Source organism: Micropterus salmoides, unplaced genomic scaffold, assembly GCF_014851395.1.
Source record: "Micropterus salmoides isolate LMB-PRFRI ecotype aquatic unplaced genomic scaffold, ASM1485139v1 Ms_hic_scaffold_20, whole genome shotgun sequence".
Classification (NCBI taxonomy): Eukaryota; Metazoa; Chordata; class Actinopteri; order Centrarchiformes; family Centrarchidae; genus Micropterus; species Micropterus salmoides.
The window spans coordinates 7528130-7548852 of record NW_024041151.1 but is presented as its reverse complement, the minus strand read 5'-3'; the positions used below and the strand labels follow the sequence as shown (position 1 = coordinate 7548852).

The 20723-nt window shown below is 40.1% G+C and overlaps 2 protein-coding genes and 1 long non-coding RNA gene across 4 annotated transcripts; 1 reads left to right on the top strand and 2 right to left on the bottom strand.

Moving 5' to 3' along the window:
• Window positions 1-348: 348 nt before the first annotated feature.
• dtwd2 (DTW domain containing 2) lies at window positions 349-10134 on the bottom strand. Of its 2 annotated transcripts, XM_038733060.1 has the most exons (7): window positions 9450-10134; window positions 7169-7224; window positions 6839-6929; window positions 4854-4948; window positions 4558-4756; window positions 3246-3374; window positions 349-1603 (listed from the first exon to the last, which is right to left on the bottom strand). In XM_038733060.1, the coding sequence occupies exons 1-7, from the start codon at window positions 10017-10019 to the stop codon at window positions 1424-1426; spliced, it is 1320 nt and encodes a 439-aa protein (XP_038588988.1). In that variant the 5' UTR covers window positions 10020-10134; the 3' UTR covers window positions 349-1423. The 2 variants fall into 2 exon arrangements, with proteins under 2 accessions (XP_038588988.1, XP_038588987.1); XM_038733059.1 differs by lacking the exon at window positions 9450-10134 and having other exon boundaries at window positions 7169-7388.
• Window positions 7317-8300, top strand: LOC119914069. Its single transcript, XR_005446722.1, has 2 exons — window positions 7317-7438; window positions 8117-8300. It is a non-coding gene; the product is annotated as an uncharacterized LOC119914069 (long non-coding RNA).
• On the bottom strand, window positions 10084-13572 carry si:ch1073-398f15.1 (cardiomyopathy-associated protein 5). Its single transcript, XM_038734517.1, has 3 exons — window positions 12468-13572; window positions 10138-11421; window positions 10084-10087 (listed from the first exon to the last, which is right to left on the bottom strand). Exons 1-3 carry the CDS (start codon window positions 12584-12586, stop codon window positions 10084-10086), a joined length of 1407 nt encoding a protein of 468 aa, XP_038590445.1. The 5' UTR covers window positions 12587-13572.
• Window positions 13573-20723: the final 7151 nt, after the last annotated feature.

Sequence of the window (20723 nt, the reverse complement as noted above, 5' to 3'; positions counted from 1 at the left end):
ATTTGCTTGTTTTTTAATCATTTTGATTTGAATTAAACACTTAAAATACAAAATAAATCTCCTGTTTTATTTATTCATTGTGTGTACTTGTTTTTTTTTTTTCAGTCTAGTCTATTCCCCTCCTGGCATTTTGTTCTCAGGACGGATGATCATTTTATTCTTAATTTTATTGATGATAAATATATGCTCTTAGATGTGTAAAACTGTTTACAGCTACTTTATTTGTCTTAGAAACTGTGACTTTCTTTTACTGCTAGAATGCATTTAATCCGCTGCCAAAGAACCATGCAAAACCTGCAAAAACATGCATTTTTACAGCTGTACTGGTAACTTAACTGGTATCTGTACTGCAGGTATTAGTATTCTATTTTATTATTATATGCACAAGCAGTACAAATTTGATTCCATTTGAGGGTCATACTGCTGCATCCAGGTACACACATTTTATATACACACAGAAAAACAACCCTTGCTATTATTTTAACATTTCTGAGAATATTATACAGAAGAAAAATCTAACCAGAGTTTCTTTGGAGGCACTTCAAAACAGCAACGAAGGCTGAGAGGCTGAAACAGTGTTTAATTATTCTGTATGGGACGTAACGTGTACATCTTATTAATTAAATTTGATCCTTTTGAACTAAAGTGTCACTAAACGGCTTGGGAGACCCCATTAATACATCATGTCTACATTTAAAAATCACTTTACATGCCTACATCTACAATTAATGAGTTTGAGTTATAATAACACGGCTACATTTTTTGCAGCTCCTAATTAAAAATCTTTTGAGATGTTATTTACGGCATAGAGGACCATATTCTGTAGGTCCACAACTACAATGACAAGTATTTAAAATCATTACAGCAAAATTGTCCCTCACATCAACAATGCTGACTTATAAAAACAGTACAATAAAATTCTTAATGGCGGTTTCACATTTTTCCTCCTGTCTTGTGTGTCAGGAAGTTTAATGGAATATCACATTTGTTTTGGAGGTATTTTTATTTTGAAATTTATCTGAATAAAGATTTAACTTATTGAAAAAACACCAGTGGAATCAGCCCTTCCATTAGCCATCACAACAGAAGCACCACAGTGTTTATAAAGTGCAGGGAGGAACAAGTTAAACAGTTTTAAAAACAATTAAACCTGATCTATTGTCACACAATGACACTTAAACTACATCTTAAATTTGTCATTAATTTATTTACAATTAATGACAAATACATAAATTACATATATCGTCAGTTATCTAAAGAAAAAAAAAAAAAAAAGGAAAATAAAATTCCCGTTAAGTCCACTGGTTTCCATGTCTGTGCCCCGATGCTGCTACAAGCTGCCCTGATGATACAGTCCTGTGCAGCGTAGACGGCTGTGCATACGGAGATGAGTAGAGCCTGGTTTCTCTGCCCAGTTGCTCCCTCATCTTGGACAGATGTTGTGGTCCGTGACGAGTTTCTCCATCCTCTTTATCTTGCGTTTGTTCTTGGGCATGGGCTTGTCATACATGCCATTCTTAAGGAGGTGCTCCTTGCTGTGATGAATCTGAGCGCCGTGCTGCAGCTGGAAGGAGCACAGGGCTTTCAGGGGCCTCAGCAGGACCTGGACAAACAGACAAGGAAGAGAAAAGTGATGAAAGATACAACAAATGTATTTAATGTCCATTGCAGCCTCCGTTTGTTCCGTGTGCTATACGTACTTTGGTAATATGGTTTTAGTGATTTTGCAATTTTGGTCTGTTTGTAATTTTAAAGCTGATATAATTAACAATGGTCAAATTTCTTAATGTATGTCAACGGGGTTGCTCAAGGTAATGAACCTAAAGAGATTTATCACCCAACTCCTCTTAGCCTCTGGGCGCATTTTAGGGGCTTTCGGGACTCCACTGTTTTGGTTCAGTCTAACGGCTCTCATCAGCCCCCTTTGTTTTTGCTGTTTTAAGTGAAAAATCTCTGACAACCTCACTGTACACAACCTGTCCAGCACAAAACAGCAGAAAGACAAAGTTAGCAACTAGCTAGAGCCAGATATTTCCCCTCAAGAGATGGGGGAGACCAAAAAGAAAGCAAAAAGGACTTAAATTCATCAGGTGGTGTTACGGTCCTGGTCATATGCATGTTGTATTTTTGTATGTGTTGCATAAAACTGTGGAGACTGAGAGCTCTCTTTTTTTGATGCCTGTTTTAGCGTGGACTGGTTGACCTACAGCAGGGGTCGGCAAATAAGTCTCTATGGTCTTGGGCCAAATTTTTTTCAAGTCATTACATGGCATGGTTCGAAGGGTTCTGTGTTCAATCCCCACTTGCTGCTAGTATTATTCTCCCTTTTCAACAAATTGATTATGAAGAGATCGTTTTACATGTTCACAATTAAGCATGTGCAGGAGTGTGTGCCTCATGGACGCTTAATTTCATTTCCCCAGTATCTCCAGGCAGAGGAAATTCCTGCGTTTCTCATTCAGGGGAATCCGATCTCACGTTTTCGGACAGCTTTTTCAGAGGTGTGTCAAGCGAGCTAGAGACTCTTCTAGCTTCCGGGTTCTTGAAAGGGTCACAGAGGGTCTTTCTTGTCCTCCAAATTTGGATCAACTTTGTGAGATTCTGTGAAATTTGAGTGTTAAGTAGGCAACCTATTGCCTGTGTTAGCTTTCTGTTAGCACTAGCGTTGTACATTTTGCTTCAACAAACTGTGTCAGCCTGTTGTTAACTCTAGCGTAACGCAAAAGTTAACTTGTACATTTTGTAGGTATTCCAGAGTCTTTCTATGTTTAGCACAAAGGCATAGGGGTGAACCGCCATTTTCTTCAACACCGTCTTCTCTGGTTTTTGTTTAGCTTTGGGAGTTAGGCAGTCTTTTTGTTTTGTTAGGGATTAGTCAGAACTGGAATGAGAAGATAGGGTAGTTTTGGCCCTCGGTTCACTCTGCAGTCTCTCTTTTACTGCTTTTTAACTACTGTAAATACTATTCGCTGTGTAAAACAACATTCTCTGTGTGTAGCAATAAAGTGTTGACTTTTGGATTCAGTTCTGGTCTCTGCTTCTCGTCCTTACGTTGCGCTCTGACACCCCTAGACGTAACAGGTGACCAGAAACACGACTCTAAATGAACAGCCGTGTTGCTTCATGACTGCTGGATGTATAAATAGTTTGACATATTTACTTTTAAAAAGCCATAATATGCTTCTGCTGCACCCAATTGGCCAACACTCTCATTTACAATAGTCGTAATTATTTCACCACATCACCTCTTGGATGTTGTCATTCTGCTCCAGGATGGACAGGGCGACAGCGGCACATTCCAGCGTGGACAGACAGATGTTGGAGGGTTGTGTGCGGATCACATACTGACTGGACAGAGTCCTATTGAGCTGGACCTGGTGAACCAAAGCAGAGGTGATCATCATGTTGACATATAAAAGGATTAAAGTTATAATGTTTACAATTTTCATGAAATTAAACCCAATGTTTAAATACTATTTGTCTGAATTTGTGTTTCAACAATTCAGTAATTACTTCTCTATATAGCAGTTTTCATTGTTGCTCATTATGTAATAGATTCCAATTGCCTTCATATATGCAAGGGATTCAGAGGGAACAAGGTGTGCATGTAAAACGGCTTTACTGTTTTTAATTTCAGATCAGTCTTACTGCAGTCGGATCCGAACTGTATTAAGTTACTGCCAATGCTAACATTTCCTACTGCTGCTTCACATTAAAAGCGTTCAAGTGGCAAAACACAAGGTGTTTTTTATTGTGTAGCAGTCACAGGAAACTCCATGTATTTGTCACAGAGGTTCATGCTGACTGCAATCTTTTTAAATATTGCGGGGAGTAATGGAACAAGAAGGAGCAGCCACAGTTAGATTAAGCTCCGCAATTGAGCTTCTTAGCAAGGTAATCAAATCATTCCCTAGGTGTGGAAAACAACTCACACCAGCACGAAATCAGATTGGGACTGTAATTATTATTGACTGATTTACTTTACCTGCACCGTAAAGAGACACAGCAGTCGATCTTCTGCTGTATTTCTGACAAAAAAAACGAGTGGCTGGTACCAACCAAAGCTCTGGGACCTGTTGTGTTAATCTCACCTTATTATTCCCACCTGTGATCACAGAAGTCACCAATTCAACCAGGACAGAAATTTTAAGGTTGACGACTTCAGATAAAGATTTTTAATGTAATTAAAATAGCTGCAAGAAAACAACATTAAAGCCACTGAAGAGACATCTGCACTATTATGCTTGTATTTAGCCAAAACACCCCAAACACAACTAGGAAAATTAAAGGGAACAGAAGAAATGCTGATAAGTGCACAATGTTCCTTTGCTCATGAGACATTTTCTTTTTTATTGCCTTGATTTTCAAGCAAACCTTTCATGTGGGTATAGCAGCTTTTCCACCAGTGGATGTAATGGGAGCATGTATACTGTCTCAGGTGGACAGGGATCTTGTGATTTAGCACATAAATCTTCACATAAATCTTGCCTACAATATCTATACTTTTCTTTTAGTTCCTTTTCTCCTTTTTTAATCGTAACACACAGTTATACACACCTGTTTAGGCAGGTGGAACAGGCTGTTTTTGAGGAACATGTTTTTGGCCTGGCTCCAGGTGCCGTCTATGATGATCACATTATGTTTCACAGTGCCTAATTCCTGATATTGCACTAACTCCTCCAGGTTCTGGGAGTTGGGGCCTGGGTACAGGATCAACGTTCTGCTGTCCTGACATACTGCAGCCAACTCCGGGTGCCTGTGAGGAGAAAAGATTGAGACAAAAACAAAATGTTTTTGAGGACTCAATGATGCAATATTGTGAAATATGTGTGCTAACAAGAGTTACTGCTTACTTTTCCTCATTGAATCTCCTTCCGACTATGACATTGCATTTTCCTTGTGGCAAACAAGCAGCAAGTAGAGGCACTGTGCGAAGTACTCTGCTTTCCTGAAAGTACACAAGAGAGTAGAAGAGTGACCATGAGCCTCAAAGCCATTATTCAACCAGAAAAACAACATGAATGCAATTTATTTAAATAAATAACCATGCAAATAACACAAGACATTATAGTAAAATTGGTCTACGTGGCTTCCAGTCTAACAAAAGAATAAGAAATGAGGCCTTATTGTTGTGCATTGAACGGAGACTGAAATAAGGTTGTATTTACCTGCAAAAGTAAATAAAATAAATATTGCATTATTAAAAAGGAATAATAATTGGGGACTCTGAACATAAGATCTGTTTGTATGCGGATGATTTGTTGTCGACTGTTTCCACACCGCAGGTTAGCATCCCTAGGTTGTTGTCATTATTAAAAGATTTCGGGAATTATTCTGGATACAAACTAAATGTACAAAAAACACAGCTTTTGAGTTGTAATTAATCTCAAATAGATGTAATTTTAAGTGGAATTCATCAGAGATTACATACCTATCAAGTTTATATTTATATATTTATCAAATCCTCTCCCCCTGTAATATGTCTGGACAACACAAATCCGGAGTAATGCACAGGAAATTATTTGTACGTCTAAAATACTACTTGGCAATAAAGCTATTTCTGACTCTGATTCTAAACTCTGACAAAACCTCATTACATTGACACTGGTTCTTGTTTGCTGTAATCAGTCCTCCTGTATGTGGACTGGATTATAAGAGCCAGACTGAACGTGGTTCCAATGTAAGTGATGGTGGACAAAAAACACAATCTTACTGTGCAAAAACAGTCACAAAAGAGGATAGTTTGGACTTAAACAATCTAACTTCAAAAGACATCCACTTGATTTTATCTGCTGAAACCTCATACAGCTTATTTTAGCCCACGTAAAAGGACCAGTCAAGGACCAGCCTTTTATTGTGGCCAGTCTAAGGCACACCTGTGCAAAACCTATGCTGTCTGATCAGCCTCTTGATATGTCACACCTGTGATGTGGATGGATTATCTCGGCAAAGGAAAAGTGCTCACTAACACAGATTTGCAAACAATGTTTGAGAGAAATAGGCCTTTTGTGTACATAGAGAAGGTCTTAGATCTTAGTGTTCAGTTCATGATGAATGGGGGCAAAAACAAAAGTGCTGCGTTTATAATTTTGTTCAGTGTATATTGGAAAGGATCTCTTAAGAGCCAGCAAGCCCAGGAGGACTGACAACAGCAAGCAAAACCTGTGTCAATGTAAATCAACATATGAGCACCTGACTAAAGTTTAAAAAGGTTTTGTGACCCACAACTTTTACATTTCATTTTAGACCTATCCTTTAAATGAGACATCAACATTGTGATACTAGTGTTGTAGTACTTGAGACCTGTCTTGGTCTTAAGACCACTTTTTGATGGTCTTGGTCTCGTACATTGAGGACTCGGGATTTTATTTCAAGACCAGTCGAGAACCGTAACTTTGGGAATATCAATAAATTGCTTTTGCATTGTCTGATTTGTTAACATCCTAACTTTGACTGGAAGTAAAACTTATTGCTTCAAATGCAACCAGTAACCCTGATTAACGACTGTCACCCCTCCCTGCGATGCTTAAGTTGATTTCAGCTCTTAGTGTTTGTATGTGGCTGTTTTAATGGGAAAGTGGATCTTTCAGATCACTTTGAGAAGTACCTATGATCTCGTTCCACATTTTTATTGCGTGCCATGTAATGCAGGGAACTGGTCTTGGTCTTGACTCGGGTCTCGCCCTCCCTCGGTCATGGTCTCGACTGCTCTCAGCCCCTAAAAGTCTTGGTCTCGACTGCTCTCAGCCCCTAAAAGTCTTGGTCTCGGTTTGGACGGTCTTGACTACAACACTATGTGATACACTCACACATACATATGTTACATTTAATACCTCACCTCTGCAGGATGCTGGACTACATGCAGACAGGTGGAGACCTCCAGGGGTTGTGTTGGAAGAAACGGACAGAGACACACCTTCTGAGGGCGACTGCATGGGAGGAAAGTTGAAGACTGTGATTGCCCAGATACTTCTCAGCCTAACCTCATCTCACTGTCTCAGTTGAGCTTGAGCTTTTCTGTAACGATATAAATCTGCCCCCCCAGTAAAGCATGCCAGTGACTTGATGAGGAGAAGAAGAAGAAGAGGGAGGAGAAGGAGGAGAGAGAGACAGTCCAACCACTCTAACTTGTGTTAGCTAGCATTAGCTTCACTTTAATTGAGCTCACCGGCACCGTAAACACGTCGGTCTTCTCTCGCCAACCTCGACCGGGAGGGCAGCCAGGTCGCCGAAAGCGTCGACTAAGCCATCTTCTACTGAGGAGCCGTCGGAGGTTTCTGTCCCGTTTTCTTCAGAAGTCACCGGCGAACAAAAACTGGGGACATTGTCCATCGCGGAGTTAGCAAAAAGCTAACTCGTCCAAGTCAAACGCAGCGCCTGCGAAGGACCTCTGGCGTAGAAATAGACCAACTAGAAACACCGAGAACCGGGTGGACAGGTAGCTGAATATTTTAATAGTTATTTATCTTTTCGAGGATTGACTGCGTTATTTTCTTTCCGCACCTTGGTTTATTATACTCTTTGATATCATATAGCTCAAATCCCCTCCAGCTAATTATTGTTTGCTAAACCAGCAGAATGCTAACCGCTAATATATTCACAGCTAACGTTTGATAGCTAAATGTAAGTTAACTTCGCTTCAAAACCAGGGACATGAAAGCGTGGTGGACTCTTATTTAGCAAAGTTGTGTTACGCTGATTAATTTCATAACATTTCACGTAATATTTGTGAAATATGTGGTTTATTTACACATGAATTGGCATATATCCGCTCTATTTACTGTACTTCTGTGACCGTCAGACTTGTTTTGGTAACTTAATAGTGAGCTATCAACTCACAGCTGCCACCTGTCGATGTGGAGGAGTAAAAAAAAAAAAAAAAAGTGATTTAGAAAATAAGAAAATACTCATTTGTAACACTGCGTGTCGCCAAATCCCTATTTAACCGGACGACAACAGGATGCACAGAAGCCCTTAAAGACAACCATTTTTCTGCAAAAGCAAAAATACCAATCTTGTACTACATTTTAACTTCTCGTTATATATTTTTTTTAATATCACATTTGTGCATGTATGTATGTATTCATGCATATCGAGGAGTGTGTTTGTGTGTCAGCAGGCACTGGATCACTGCTGAGCTCCAGATGGGACCCTTGGATTCAGGCCCAAAGGCAGCAGTATCTACAAAATAATGCTTTACATAAACCATCTTTAATGAAAACATGTGTAGGGGTTAATACTGCATTGTCCAGTCTGTGAAAAATAAAATTGGCTAAAAAGCATAGATGCAAGGTCTATGATCCAGTGTTTAGCCTGATACTTGATGTGGATAATGTTTTAATTTAGCATAAATTGTAGTTACGTCGGTTCAGGAAAGCATTAGCAATAAACAAAGAATCGAAGAATAGTTTATTATTATTATTATTGTAACCTTTTTTCAACCAGGAGAGGGATTAAGAATTTCTTTTTCAAGGGTGACCTGGCCAAGACAGGCAGCAGCATAAATTAAAAACAGGTACAGACAAATAACACAGGAGACAAACATAGTGAGCTCACATTGAGTCTGCTTCATAGGTAATCTGTCCAAAATTAAACAGTTGTGTGAATAATATGCACATGTACATTGCACATATTACACAATCTTTTTGGCTGTTGACAAGAAGGTACACAGTGCACAGACTCCTAGTTGAGTTAAGGTATCAGGTTAACAGTCAGAGAGGCTTATTTATAGCTGAAGATCCACCCTAACGTCACACAAACACCGACACATGCACTCTCACTCTGACCCTTTTTATTCACGCTCGTGACCCAAACCTCTCCCTTCAAGCGCACTGTGATTCATGCACTATTGCCAGCCACCCATCTACACCAGAGAAATGTGGTGAACCTGTAGAAACAAAGCACAATCCTCCTCTGGAGTCAAAGATTTAGATTTCTTAAGTGCATGCAGTATGAGCACAGCCAAGTATAAATGGGTACAAAATATACAAACTACACTGAAAAATAAAGTATTTTGCACTCTTTATATATGAAGTTTTAAGGATTCATCTAAGTTAAGACTAATTTTACTGGAGTTTTAAGGCCTTGACTAAAGACACATGAGCAAGGCACTTGGCATTAAATCTGTTGAAAATACTGTAGGTCAGTTAAAGTATTATACACTGTCCTTTGTCTTTAGCTGGCTCACTTGGTACAGCAGTTGAACAATCTGGATAAACCTCTTTTTTAGCCAGTTCTGATGACCTAGTATCCGCCTCTTCTGGTTCAGTTTGTTTTGTAGCTGCTTCAGTCTCACTTTTTTCCTCTTCTACTGTTTCAGTGTCTTTCTCCTCAGCTGCAGCTGGTTCTGTGTTCCCAACAGTTATTTTGTTGTTATCTTTTACATTTTCAGGGGACTCCACTGCAGCCAACATGTTCTCGGATACAGCAACATTGCAGGAGGCCTGCATCGTTTCCTCTCCTTCTCCGTCTTCTTCGTCGGCAGTCTCTGTTGGTGATGCCGTCTCTTTCTCCTCCTCCCTCTGTTCCTTTCCACAAGCCTCTTCTTTTTCCTGTATAATAACATCAACTGGAGTCAGAGGTGTTAAGTCCAGTGATGCCTTAGGAGAAGAGGTTGCCTTTTTCCTGGGAGGGGCAACTGGCTTTTGCATTTCCGAATCTTGTTTCTGAAATTCCTGAGCTGGATGCACACTGACATCTTTCTCGTCCAGGTCTGTAAGATGATCATCTGTACTCCCCCACTCAGGTTCCTCCGAGGGAAACTCAAAGCTTGAGATGCTAAGTGGATCTACATCGACTTTTTCTACCTTGAAGGAGACATTTTTGTTTGTCTCGTCTTTACTCTGTGTAGTTGATTGGGTTTCATCCTCTTCGAGATATCGAGAGAGAGGCTCTATATCACATGGAGAAGCGTTGGCACTGGACCTGAAGAAGTCTGTGATTTCCTCCTCTGAATTTGGCTCTTCACCTTTTTCAGGCTCTGACAGCAAATTGACCAATTCATACAAATCTTGGGACATTACCCGAGGACCTTCCTCTGGGCATTTTTCTTTATCAGTTAGTTCCTCTTCCACAGCAGGAGTCTCATCTATAAGGGCATATTTCTCTAAATATCCTCTGGCCTCCCGGTCTGAATACCTGCTGTGGAAGGACTTCTCAGAGGTCATACTTTCTGTGTCCTCTTCTTTTTTCCGACTGCCGATTGATTCCTCATACAGGTCCGTGTAAAGGAAAGCCATGGCTTTGGGCTCCTCCAGCAAAATGGGGTCTATAATTTTGGCAGGTCCTTCTGGTAGAAAGATTGGAGTCAGGATGTCCTCTTGGCTTCCAAACAAAGTCGAACCACTCGTTTTTGAAGGCAGCCTAGAGGGCGCACCTTCAGCCACTCCGTCCTCTCTGTCTAGACTTTTCATGTAGTTGTCTGTACCACCGTAGAAGACTTCATCTAGGAGCTCACTGGTGATTTCCTCAAGACTGATTGTGTCTGATTCATTATCCACGAAGGTTGTTGATGCTGCTGCTACTGTTGTTGTTGTGGTGGTGGTGTCGTCTTTAGAGTGCACATAACTCTCTGTGTCTTGGCTCCCAGTGACGACCTCTTGTTCCACCTGTCCCTGTGCGATCACAGCAGGACTTCCTGGAGCCTGGCCATCAATCATGGTGAACGCCTCAAAGTAGTCCGCATTGGCACGGGCTCCTCTGCCTGGAGGTCTGGCCACTGGAGCCCCTGGTGGATCCATTACATTTGGACCTGTTGCAGGTGAGGACTTGACCTGATAACCTCCTACTGCTCCTGTAACCAGCTCGTAATCATGAGAGTCTTCAGAGGCTTTAGGAACAAGGCTGTCCTCCAGATAAGAAAGGTTGTCCACCATTTCTTTGCTCTCCTCTTCATCCACAGTAGCCAGTTTTGGAGGAACAACAATGTTGAGGATTTCAGAGCCTTCAGACACTAATCTGAAAAGCTGTTGCTCTTTATCTTCCAGAGGATCATTTGCTTCCTCTTCGTCTCCTTCTCCTTCGGTTTTCACATTCGGCTGTGAGAATCCTACTAACTCCGGCCTTCCTGAGATGTTTTCAGAACTTCCTACAAGAACTTCTCGTTGTCTGTCTGCTCTGCTCTTCTGACTGCTTACCCTCTCTTTAGTTTTCTTCCGTCTTGAAATCAGCTCCTCATCCATGACAAAGATGATCTTTCCTGCAGGAACAGACCCAGGTGTCGCAGGCCGTCCTGCAACCAGAGAGCTAAGATCCACAGCGTTTCCAGCTTCGGCTGCCCATGGCGTGGTGCAGCGACTAGGGGTCGTCTCCCATGCGATCCCGCTGTCCTCGCCTTGCATAGTTACCATGGAGAAGGAAGAGTCCATCATGAGGCACTGCATCTTAGGCCGGACGTTGTCATCGTGGACAGCCTCACGTAAACTGACGGCACAGTGACAGAGAAATAATATGGCAATAAGATAAAACTACACAAAACCGATCTAGGTGTCAGTACTGAGAAGCTAATTTAAGCCATAATTTGTGCTCTAAATGTGCCCTTTGTGCTTCATGTGTGAACGTTTTTGTATTCTTATCCTCTCCTATATTTTCTTCTGTAAGGTTTGCTCATAAAGCATTCCATGTCAGATTTACCAAACCCTCCTAACTGCACAAACATGTCTGAAATCGCTCGTTTCAGCCTGATGAATGTCACCTGTTCATTAGTAGCTGAGATTTGATCATCAGCCTCACTGACGCCGCCAAATCCCTAGAGAATGCTGCCTGTTCTGCTGTGTTTGTAGGCACAACAGTCTGGTCAAGCTAAGCTAATCAAGTCAGCCAAAGAGGACGAGAGTCGAATAACAGAATTATATTTTAAGAGAAATTGAGTATATTAGAAAATATTTTGTGAAGACTTTTGTAAAATGGTCATGTAGTAGTTTATTCTCTGTGCAAAACAATGTAAAAATCTCACATGTTATATTACATAATGTAATATGTGTAAGAAATATATGTACTTTATGATTTTGTTTTTCTCGAAACCTTGATATTCACAACTGTTCACACACTCAGTTGCCAGTTTATTAATGGCACCTAGATGGGAGTTCCCCGGACCTCACTTTGACAAAATGTTAGAAAAGTATAACGTAAAATCCAGGGGATACGAGGATTTATTGCAGAACTGTTGTGTTGCAAATTGCTTGGTGAACCTAATAAACTGACAACTGAGTGTCTATACATGCACTCAAACATATAAACACACACACACACACAAAGATTAGTTGGACTAAATGACTGTCCTTCATTAATTCACCATTTATATATATATGTAAATGGATCCAATTTATTATTGTACAATAAACTGTTGCCTCTGGGATTTGTTGAAAATGAAAAAATATATAAAGCAAACTTCATTACGCAGAAAACATTTGACTTTGAGCTGCAGTAATAAGTCCAGAATACAATATTAAACACAGCCTCTGATTTACCTGTTTCGAAGGTTCTCCACATCATCACTGTCTTCTGGGTTTTCTTCACTGATATCTTCAGGTGTCAACACTGTCATCTCAGTGTCCACATCTGACCGTGCCAAATCTTCTGGATCCATTGTTGTAATATCTTGATAAATTTGCTTCGGCCTCTCACCACAACTCAGCGCTGCTCTGTTGAGCAAGTTCAAGCGAGCGTTCCTTGAGTAGAGTTCTCAAGCTCAGCGTAATCTTGAAATAGAAAACTGGTCTTCCTGTGTTTCATGTGAAGCATTTGCAACATGTAAGGAGGTTGTTTTGTCATCTGTTCACACGGGCTGAACCCTTGCATTTGGCATATACAATAATTATTATTATTATAATAGTTTAGGCTAATTAGTTGTAGCCTGTGGACATTTAAACTGTAAGAAATGCAGCAGCATGAAGTAAATCCCTTTGCTTTATGTTTTTTTTGCTAGGTCTAAAAATAATGTTTTGCTAGTAGCCTATATCCAGTGTCATGAGTCTGTAAGTCTGTCATAGGCTTATAAGTATGTTGAAGGGGTTTTTATTTGTAAACAGCTGATAATGGATCAAACAAATCCTGTATTAAGCTTTAAGACTGTGATAAGATAAGATTTATGATCCCACTCTGGGTAAATTCACTTACAACAGCACAAGATAGAACAGATTAGAAAATATACATTCATTTAAAATAGAGTAGAATAATAAAAAATATAAAAGAAATAGAAAGACAAGAATAAGAGTTATGTGCACACTATATACACTTTTTATGTACAAACACCTTTTATTTACAAGGAATGGATAATAACATATTTATGGGCTACTTCTAAAACAAAATGAGCTTTTCTTGCCCCTTGATCCTTTTATGAAAATGTCAACCTCGCACCTGTTAATGTCTGTCTCGTAGTGTGACAGGGATACTACGTGGGAAGTGAAAGACTGGAGGAGTTGGGGAGGGTTTTGCTCATAGTGAACAGGTTGTTTCTGGGCAAACGTTGCCATCATGTGTAAATTAGTCTGGCATACATTCTGTAAATCTTAAACTTACCCAATAGGCTAAAAATGTAGCAGTATTAAACACAAGCTTTCTTCTTCAAGGACTATACCAATGTTTTTGAATATTCAGCTTATTTATTACAAATCGTCATATATTTGAGAGGCTGAAAATAGTATATTAATATAATAGTAGTAATGTAGGTGCTTTTTGTTGTCCCTTACACCAAAGGAGAGGCAAGGAATCAATGGTCTGCTTCTTAATTTTCAATGATTTTATTAAACATACAAGGTGTTCACTCCTTACAGTAGTACCATAGGCTATGTATTGGGAATCTCTTTCACATAATCAACAAAATGCTTCACGTGTATATACTTCTACTTCTACAATCAAACCTTTTACCATATACTTTTTGAATTCCCTTTATGCCCTCATACTAGATACTTATGACCTTTAAAGAAAACAAACACTTCTACATATAAAACTCTTAAGAACAGAATCTTCAAAATGGTAAAGTTAGTAAACGTTTTTGTTTTTGTTGTTTTGTCTTACAGTTTTGTCTTAAATGATTATGTACATGGATTAAATGAAACACAAAATATTTCTTTAAAAAAACTTCTCATGCCTTCATAATGGTGATGGCTCTGGGAGTGGAGGACACTTTTAAATCAGTCTTCATGTATTGCTCAAATGATTTTTAATGACTCTAAGGAGAAAATTTGTTTTTATTTGAGACCAGGTAGGCGACCCCTTGACCTCGTACGTCCTTCCTCGGGCCGTTCCACTTTTCTCCTGAAGACTCTTATGAAAACATCTGATCACCAGGTTGGATTGCTGCCCCCACTCGCTCACTCTCGTTCTGTAACCTCTCTCTTCCCTGCTTAGTCACAAGGTGGGACGAAACTATCCGGCAATTGTTAGACATTTGTTGTATGTACATCTTTTGTAATTCTGTAGCATGCTTGAAGGCGGGCCTTTATGCAGATGCTTTAGCTCGTGACCAGTAGCAAGCTCATGCGGTGTTGGGTTAGTTTTGCGATTCACACCACTTCTTTATGCCAGAAGTGCTAATGGAAATGCATTCACCCAGTTAAGCCTATAATGACCACAAATCTTTGTTAGTTTACTCGTTCAACCATCCGTTGAGATTGTGGATAATAAACACAGCCAAAACGTTGAACGTCTTCAATGAACGTCTGTCATTTATTGGCTTAATCATGTCAACATAGACTATCGCTAAATGCTGAAATGGTTGCTTAGGGACTGGCATGTGGCCCATAGGTGTAACCACACCTTTTTTAACATTATTTTTAATGCATCTTGCCAAAGTCAATTTGCTCTCTCTGTTTGTTACTTAAAAACCCCATTCAGTTATATTCCTCAGCTTGTATGATCAATACTGGGCTTGCAAAATCATTAATGACATCAAATCAACCGGGGCTAAAACATAGAGAAAAAATGCTTTGTAATAATTTGGAAGCGCAAGAACAGGGGCTCGTTGAAGCATTTCTTTGATTGTCTCAAATGCTATCTCTCCCTCCTGTGTCAACATAACAGTATACTCCTTAACCCAGTCTGAACTACAACTTGTTGTTACCCCAAAAATGTCAGCATGTTTCGAACAACTACCGGTTTAGGAGCTTTGCTTATCCCCTCAAGGTGTGATGGGGACACGCTTCTCGTGCCATTTTGTGTGACACGTTCCAGGTATTCAACCTTGTCCTAGCAATACTGGATCTTTTGTTTTGAGGCCTAGTGGCCCCTTTTCTGCCAGTATCTTTAACAGTGCAATAGAGTCTTTGTGGCACTTCTCTTGCGTCTCAGAACAGTCGAGAATGTCATTTACACACCGAATAACGGTGCTGGACACCTTTTTGCCCAGCTCGGATAAATCTTTCTTCAGAGTCTTATTAAAAATATGTGGCGCATGCTTTAAGCCTTTATGGAAAGCGCCTGGGACCGATAAACTTTGACCCAAAGAGATATTGTGATCTCTTGCTGATTAGAACACAGAAAAAATGTCAAACAGATCAATTACCATAAAATACGTGACAGTGGGGGGAATGTTTGATATATATATATAGCATATATGGATTTGGAACTTCTGCGTCAATATCCTAAATTTCTTCATTTATTGCTCTCTATTTTACTAGCTGGTATTTTGACTTATCTGCTTTCAGCACAGGATGAATCAGGGTGTTGCCATGTGAAACAATGCGGGTCAATACTCCTGCTTCCAGCCATTCAGGTATTGTCCTTTCACTTCCTTTTTCAGCCTCAGGCTTCCGTGGATGTTTTGGAATCAACAGTGGTTTGCAGCCTGGTTTCAGCTTAAAGTCCACTGGTTGTGCTGATTTTATCAGTCCAAGATTGGTCTAATGTTTTGACCACAGATGATCTGGCACTTGAGTTAATTAGGGAGTCTGGGCTTTTATAAATCAGGATGCTGTCTGGTGGGCAACATATTGCACATTTCAATTTGTCCATATCGTCCAATTAGACTCACAGACGTCTGGTCTGGTATCAACAAAGGGAGATGAGCTTGTCAGTTTTGTAGCTAAAGGATGACAGGCTTTGATGGCTCTATGCCCCGTCAAAATCTTTCTGCTGGGCCTCTCTAGATGACTACTGATCCTCGCGGAGATGGCCTCTGACCTCTTGGCAGTCTGTTATCTTGCCACGGATTTGTGGGACATGCGTTTCTTAAATGATTTTCACGTCCGCAGCCCCAACACCTTCTTGGGTAGTATGGCAGAGATTGGGGAGGTACGGTAGGAAGTCCCCTACCTCCCCTTTGTCCCCGTCCTCTTTGCAGTCCAGATGGTCCTCCTCTCCCTCTCCCCATATACTGAGGACGAGGTAGGGGACGTGGCCCAAAGTTGTTTTCTGCTTCTGGCCAGGATGCCATGGCTTGATAGCCCCAAGGTGCAGACAGTTGCCCCCATATCTGCTTCTGCTTGTCTATCAGGACTTGAAGCGCCTCTTGAAACGACGCTCTCTCTTGGCTCTCCTTGCTGCTGAGTCTTGAAGCACCCACTCCTCCCTCTAGTTTTTTCTTTCCTGCAGTCAGCTGCTGTTGAGTCAGTTTGCGGAGTGCCTCTTTGTCTTTTTCCTCCTGCTCCCTTTGCGATTCTCTGTGTCTGCAGACGGCGTGAGCAACATGGTCGCAGAACTCATGAAATGTCATTGAATACAGAGTCACAACCTTCTTCAGCTTTTTCTTCACCGGAGTTGGAAGACCTTTCAAAACACTCTCCCGGAACTTTTCCTGAAGTAAAGGATTGTCTTCAGGGTTTACTCCAAACTCCTGTCTCCATTCTCGGCATTTTGTACGGACATATGAAACAGGGCTTTCGTCATCTTTAAGGGGACTCCAGAGGAGTGTTTCATGAGTTATCTGTGTCGGATACCTCCGTTGGAGTGTGTCCTTCAACACCTCCTGCCTCTCTTCTAGTTCAAGCACTCGTGTAAGCAGGGCTTTCACATCTCCAACAGCAAGCATTATCCCCTGTGCCTGATCTTCAGATTTTCCTCCTTTTTCCACGCCCTGTATGCTGGACCCTTCTTCGTTTACTCTTCTGTTGCAGACATATGGGGGATCTGAGGCTTGAGCAGTGGCATGCTTCTCTGTGGATTCCTTCTCTGCTGCTGCTGTGCTCTTCTTTAACCTTACTACCCTACTCTCAGCTGGGCTTAATTCACCTTTCTCATAGTCCCTGTCTATGCTATCCTCAAATGTAACTTCTTCCTCATCCTCCTCATGTTCCTCTCCTCTAGCCATCCTTTCCTCTCTCTCTACATTCTTTAGCATTTCCCTTATAGGTGTCCTAAATCCACTAAGTCCTCCTTTTATATCAAGCTTACTCAAATCTGGGTACGCTTCCCCTCCTCTAAGCTCAGTTAGGGGAATGTCATCACCCTCTAGGTTATTGTCTCCTTCAATGCTTAATTTCTTGTATACAGGGAGCTCTTGCACATAAGGTGGTGATGGTGCTGCTGTGACCTTGGCCTCTTCTAATGAATCTTTTTCATGTTCCCTAGTGGCTGTTCTTAGCATCTCACCTTTCTTCCTAAACAAACCTAGAATGTTTTCCTCTTCCTTTCTCTTTTGGGCTCTTATCGGACCTTTCTGATTTAGCTTGTAGTTCTTAATTAAAACCTGCATATCCCTGCAAGTCTCTAAATCAAACGTTCCTCCCTCTGGCCACTTGGTCGACATGTTACGGGTCCTCTTTTCCCACTTCTGCGAGAGTTTCTTTATCATTTGTGCCAGCAATGGATGCTGTTTTGCCAAAACGTCCTCTGCTGTGCTCAGACACGGAGCAGCCATCCTGACTCCTTGGTTGTCAAACTCCAGGCAGAAAATTTAATTTCCTTTTTAAAATCGGATAAACGACTCTTCTATCTATCTATCTCTTTAAATTCTCTGTCTGCCGATCACTGATCGAAAACAAAGACCAGAAATATGAATTTATACTATTGCCTTGAATGACTCTGCTGTCCTTTAAATCAGAGATTGAGGAGAGAAACACTCAAATCAATCTCTTTTTTTGTTTTGTATTTAAATTAAACAACTAATCCAAGAAATGTGTAAAAATGTGTAAAATTAAACCTGCAGGGAAACTGTCAATTATTTTCCCAGTGTCAGGTGTTCAATGCTTCGGTCGAGTCCTGGCTCGTGGGCCTTAAGTCTCTTAGTTTCTCTCAGCAACACTCACTCCTGCCAAGACTGCTTAAGACAGGAAAACACTGAATAAAGACTGAGATCAAATTGAAACATTTACTCAATATTTCCTGTAGGGGGCTCTGCTTGGGCTCACAGTCCAGTTAGAACAGAGCCTTTTGTATAAAGTTTTTGCCTCAGTAGTTTGATGTTTCAGTTTAAGTCCAGTCTACCTTTGAATCACTTCCAGATGAAACCTCAAAATCTTAAAAGGTTTGAAAGTGAACTTCCAGAACTTGTCATAAAAGTGTAATCTTAAAAGGGTTCAAATGTATTTGATCTGTATTTGGTCCCTAAGCAATCAAAACACAAGAACAAAATGACAGCATCACATTTAACAGTTTGCACAGAAATTACAACGCGCACTGAACGCACCACGATTCCTTTCACGTGTATTCCAAAGCTATAGCAAATTATCAGCCAGCCAAACTAAAGAACATGTATTTTACTTCGACAAACAACGTTGCTTCTCACAACTCAGCAAGAACCAAAACCGTACATCAGCCTAGATTTCCAATACTTTTAAATATTTATCACACACAAAACAAGATCATACATATACTGATATACTTTTCAAAAACACCTCCTAGTTTTTACTTTATTTATATTCTTTAGCCTATGTTCTTTAGGCTATGTAATACAATACGTCTTTGTCACTGTTTGCACATTTTTGGGCGACTGTCGCATGTATACAGTCTATGCAAATACGATTCCTATCCCTCAAATTCCCTTTAACTCAGGCACAAGCCTATATTATTTTATTTACTAGACGAAACGCTATTTCAGCCACTGTCCACGACTTCTGAGCTCTGCAAAGTCGCTACTTAGTAAAACCCAATAAAGCGTCTCGTTATGACGGTGTCTTTTTGAAAGAAACCGTACCTTACAAGTACTCTGCGAAAATATCGTCCTACTAAACAATTTAGTGTTCGCAGGCAAAATAACACAGTGGTCTTTAATTCTCAGCTCTTACATTATTTTTGCATTTATTTATTCTTTCATTCATTGCAATTAATATGCTGTTACTCTCTCTTGCAGCCAATAAGTCCTCAGACAGCCTGCAGGTCTAGCTTTAGATCTTCCACACAATTTAGTTAAACGTCAAGCACGCATGCGCAGTCACACACACAGACGCAAAGCTGCTGTTTTTCAGTCACACACGGCAAAGTTGTCCGTTTCTCTCTTGTTTTATTTAAAATTTGGATTATTTAATTTTCCCGGTAGGACTTTACCGTCTTCACCAGCTTCTTAATTTTCAATTATTTTATTAAACATAGCCTAGGTGCACATATATATATAAAAAATGTGACAGTTTATATTGCGATTACATAAATGTTATTAAAGAAAATACTAAAAATAGAATGAAAAACAGAAGTGGAGATAACTTAAATTAGTCCGATCAAATTAAAGGAGGGAGTTTATCCTCCTTGTCAGAATCCTGGTGATTACTCAGGAGTCCCAGAGCCACTCGAATTGGTTAAAAGTTACACAAACTTAGTGAATCTTAAGAATTTAGACTAAATCAATATTCAAAAGTATTTTGGTATTTGCTTAGAATTTAAAAGGAGAGATAACTGACCGAAATTTGCCGGAGACGTTTTCCCTCCGCCTTCAGGAATAATGTCTGAAGGGCAACACCCTCTTCAGTTGCTAATATGTCCTGGTGAAAACCCAGAGTCCACGTAGACACAAACTCACATAAAACAAACTTTCCTCTTAATTCCTTAAAAGGACAAAAACTGCAGTCTAAAAAAGTTGTAGACTATTATAGCTACACTTCTTTATCACCTATTGAAACGATAATACCAGACTTTCGTACGTGTGTTTTTAAGGATTTAGATCTCTCTTTCACTTGGCTTAAACCCAAGGAATTTTGTTGTTCTGAACAAAAGTTCATACAGTCGGTCTGACCTAGCGGTTTCCCATCACGTGTTTACCCATGGGGTTTGTTCTTATGCCAAACAGTTGTTTGCCTTCTGCCAAAATGTCCCAGCTATGGACAACTGTGTTTCTCTTAGCAGAACATTTACAGAAAGCTAAACTAAAAACTTTAAGAGATTAGGTTCGTATCGTATCATTTCCCCATGTAGTGAACTTTCCCCCTATAGGCTACCAAATAATATTTTTCTCACATAACTTTAATCATTTGTATTGCAGAAATCAAAACCTATACAAGAGTGTAATTTCGCCACGTCAGAAAATACTCAATTACATGCAAAAGCCCTGCATTTAAAATCTTACTGTAAAAGTATGCAAATATTATCAGCGCTAATTACTTATCAAGTATCAAATATCAACAGCAAAATGTCTCTGTCAGTGTTTTCCTATTATATACTGTACGTTTACTAAAGTACAATTGTGAACGCAAGACTTTCAATTGTCATGAAGTATTTCTATTCTTTGGTGTTTCTGCACTTTCAGTATTGCTATGTCAATAACTGTCCACAAGATGGCAATCATCAGTAGCACATAATGTGTTCCTGCATGTTGTGCTAAACTGACTCTGATTTTTAGTTTGCACATTTTGAAAGAAAAT

Excerpts from the sequence above, each read along its gene's own strand:
- dtwd2 (XM_038733060.1), bottom strand. The coding sequence starts at position 10,019 with ATGTCCCAAGATTTGTATGAATTGGTCAATTTGCTGTCAGAGCCTGAA. Across the intron at positions 6,930-7,168 it reads CCGACGTGTTTACGGTGCCG|TCGCCCTCAGAAGGTGTGTC; the intron begins GTGAGCTCAATT and ends CCTCCCATGCAG. Across the intron at positions 4,757-4,853 it reads AGGAGATTCAATGAGGAAAA|GCACCCGGAGTTGGCTGCAG; the intron begins GTAAGCAGTAAC and ends TTCTCCTCACAG.
- si:ch1073-398f15.1 (XM_038734517.1), bottom strand. The coding sequence starts at position 12,586 with ATGGATCCAGAAGATTTGGCACGGTCAGATGTGGACACTGAGATGACA. Across the intron at positions 11,422-12,467 it reads GTGGAGAACCTTCGAAACAG|TTTACGTGAGGCTGTCCACG; the intron begins GTAAATCAGAGG and ends CTGTGCCGTCAG.